Raw genomic sequence first — 3,416 nt, 5'->3', positions numbered from 1 at the left:
CTTGTGGTGTATGTTCAGGAGAGTAGGATTTGTTGTCAGTGTAGCAGAAACTTGTGGTGTATGTTCAGGAGAGTAGGATTTGTTGTCAGTGTAGCAGCAACTTGTGGTGTATGTTCAGGAGAGTAGGATTTGTTGTCAGTGTAGCAGCAACTTGTGGTGTATGTTCAGGAGAATAGGATTAGTTGTCAGTATAGCAGTAACTTGTGGTGTATGTTAAGGAGAGTAGGATTTGTTGTCAGTGTAGCAGCAACTTGTGGTGTATGTTAAGGAGAGTAGGATTTGTTGTCAGTGTAGCAGCAACTTGTGGTGTATGTTCAGGAGAGTTTATAGAAAGGTAAATAAAACATAAGTAAACCATGTCAATGTGCTTAGCCTGTGATGAAATTATTTATTTTACTTTAGTGGCTGGTAAGCACAACGAGGAGGTTCTTGTGTTAATATTTCATTCTCAGACCCATGTACAATTTTAGTAATTTCTCTACGTTTATAGAGATATACAGACAGGTACAGACACACACAGAGTCGACTTTGTCTTCCATCCGTTAACGCTTTTTTTACCGTTTGAATGATTTAGCTTTTTGTCCACATTATTAATTTAAATCATGAACAGATAAGCACGTGTCTGATAGAGAGATAAAAGCCCGAGGAAGCTCGTGTCTCTCGAACAATGTTCTAATTTGATGTGTCACGGAGCACGCGCGCCCGAGAGAAAACTCGAACACAAAGTACTTCACATCGCATAAGCAGCGTATCCTGCCAGATGAAGACGGGAAATGCCAAACACGAGTTCAACAGTCTTGTTTCTGAGGGGAAACAGACCATGGTGTGCAGACGGAGAGAGAGAGGTTTATTGGTGCCTTGTTTAAGTATTTCTCGTGCAGAGAAAAATAAGGAGGTCCCGAAGTTCGAGATGAGGATCAGATTAGCGAATACGACTTATTTAGTTAATTAAATCTCGATTAAAGTGTACAGTTGCAGACCGGGGAGGGACGCGGGGTACGCGCGTGCTAGTTAGCGTCAACAAACGAGTGCTATGTGATCGTACAAGTCATCCAGTTTTACCTCACCTGTTAGACAAAATAGTCTACGTTCTGAATGTCATGTGACTTTTCGTGTTCGTAGGATAAAGAAGTAATCTTTATTGGACTTTGCTTCACCGTCCGCTAAAGCTGATCGTTTTTTGAAAATCGAATGTTTTCATGTATTGCTACATTGTTGAGTTAACACCTTTAGATATCTTGCTTATTTTACTCTAATTTCTAGCGTTTTCTGTCACTCCCGGAATAAACGGAAAATACAGACTAGGGTTACATTCCATATATATTTGGTTTTTAAGTTTTTATAACAATGACTTCTTCAGCGGAGAAGATACTGGTGAATTGTTGTTTTAATTGGTTGTTGTAATGTTCCAGTTGGCATCTTTCTCTAAATGCCTGTTTACTCGTACTAAAATGTCCGAATCGCCTAGTCACGATGTAGTAGTAGTACAATTACCAGCAACATTTTTTAGGTCAAGAAATGCTCTCGTCAGCGGAGCTGTTGCCTAAAATATCCATTAATGACTGTGGTATCGCCGAGAACGTGATAATTACCGACCCAGGGACATCGTGTGAGCAAGATCTAGCTGACACCGTGATGGCTACGGTAACATCTAGTCCGGAATCAGCGCCTCTAGCGTCGAAGGATTTAACGTTCAGTAAACGATTGTATTCAAAATCGAAGGACACTACGACAACTACTGCAACAACACATGCTCAACAACATGTTACCGACACTACGACAACTACTGCAACAACACATGCTCAACAACATGTTACCGACACTACGACAACTACTGCAACAACACATGCTCAACAACATGTTACCGACACTACGACAACTACTGCAACAACACATGCTCAACAACATGTTACCTTGTTGAAAATGACGAACACAAGACCCACTGATCGTACGGTGGCCATGGTAACAACTAGTCCAGAGTCTCCAACATCTACAGCTCATAGAGACAGAGGATTAAAGAAAACGTTGGAGAATATAACTACTGTAGCTTCTTCCGGAAAAGACAAACTTTGGGATGAACAGAAAAATAGTGATAGTTTCTACTGTCACGAGCCCCCAAAACGGGACATTCGAAAATATGGAGTTGAAACAATGTCTGTTTCACCGGATTCCTCTCTTCTCACGGAATGTGGGCATATTTCAAGGGTTTACTCCCTTCAACAAAACGATCATCTCTCTTCTTGTCTTTCCCAGACTTATGAACAACGCACGAAACGGCCTCGAAACCTAAAACCACAATCTACCAATTCAGGAACTAAACGTTCAGATAAAATTTCTAAAAGTCAAGACAATCTTTACGTTGAGCAGACTTATAGTTCAGATAGTCACAACTCCGGACTACACCAACCATCTTGTTCACAAGAAGCAACTATATACGAAGAAGATATGCCAGTTATAATGAGACGACGAGGCTTGATGATGAGAGTCAGAATAGTCAGCGTGGATTTTGATACTCATTCTGATACAAATCATTTGTCTCAACCTCAATCCAGTCATCGGAACCATGTGAGTATACTGTCAAGGTTATCTCAGTCCAGTCTTCAGAACTATGTGAGTATGTTGTCAAGGTTACCTTAGTCCAGTCTTCAGAACCATGTGAGTATGTTGTCAAGGTTACCTTAGTCCAGTCTTCAGAACCATGTGAGTATGTTGTCAAGGTTACCTTAGTCCAGTCTTCAGAACCATGTTAGTATGTTGTCAAGGTTACCTTAGTCCAGTCTTCAGAACCATGTGAGTATGTTGTCAAGGTTACCTTAGTCCAGTCTTCAGAACCATGTGAGTATGTTGTCAATATTACCTGAGTCCAGTCTTCAAAACCATGTGAGTATGTTATTACGTCTAGTTTTAAGTTAGGTAGCAAACTTAATTGTTTGAGATCTGAACACAAGTGTTACGTCTGGTTTTAAGTTAGGTAACAAGGTTACTGTCTTGTTTGAAGATCTGAACACATTTGTATTGTCTGGTTTTAAGTTATGTAACAAATTTAGTGTCTTGGTTGAAGATCTGAACACAGTTGTTACGTCTGGCTTTAAGTTAAGTAACAAATTTACTGTGTTGTTTGAAGATCTGAACACAGTTGTTACGTCTGGCTTTAAGTTAAGTAACAAATTTACTGTGTTGTTTGAAGGCCTGAACACAATTGTTACGTCTGGTTTAAGTTAAGTAACAAACTTACTGTTTTGTTTGAAGATCTGAATACAGTTGTTATGTCTGGTTTTAATTTAGGTAACAAGCTTACTGTCTTGTTTGAAGATCTGAACACATTTGTTTTGTCAGGTTTTAAGTTAGGTAACAAACTTATTGTCTTGTTTGAACGCCTAAACACAGTTGTTACGTCTGGTTTTAAGTTAGGTAAC

At 39.6% G+C, this 3,416-nt stretch overlaps 1 protein-coding gene across 3 annotated transcripts; it reads left to right on the top strand.

The window, feature by feature from the left end:
* The first annotated feature begins 625 nt into the window (after positions 1 to 625).
* Positions 626 to 2,723, top strand: LOC111083649 (putative GPI-anchored protein pfl2). 3 transcript variants are annotated; one of them, XM_022380294.1, is made up of 2 exons: positions 626 to 1,810; positions 1,907 to 2,723. In XM_022380294.1, exons 1-2 carry the CDS (start codon positions 1,519 to 1,521, stop codon positions 2,635 to 2,637), a joined length of 1,023 nt encoding a protein of 340 aa, XP_022236002.1. In that variant the 5' UTR covers positions 626 to 1,518; the 3' UTR covers positions 2,638 to 2,723. The 3 variants fall into 3 exon arrangements, with proteins under 3 accessions (XP_022236002.1, XP_022236001.1, XP_022236000.1); XM_022380293.1 differs by having other exon boundaries at positions 626 to 1,860; positions 1,909 to 2,718; XM_022380292.1 differs by having other exon boundaries at positions 628 to 2,709.
* Positions 2,724 to 3,416: the final 693 nt, after the last annotated feature.

Source organism: Limulus polyphemus, unplaced genomic scaffold, assembly GCF_000517525.1.
Source record: "Limulus polyphemus unplaced genomic scaffold, Limulus_polyphemus-2.1.2 Scaffold10504, whole genome shotgun sequence".
In the NCBI taxonomy this organism is placed as follows: domain Eukaryota; kingdom Metazoa; phylum Arthropoda; class Merostomata; order Xiphosura; family Limulidae; genus Limulus; species Limulus polyphemus.
Note: the sequence above shows the minus strand (reverse complement) of the source record. Positions and strands in the feature narration are given on the sequence as shown.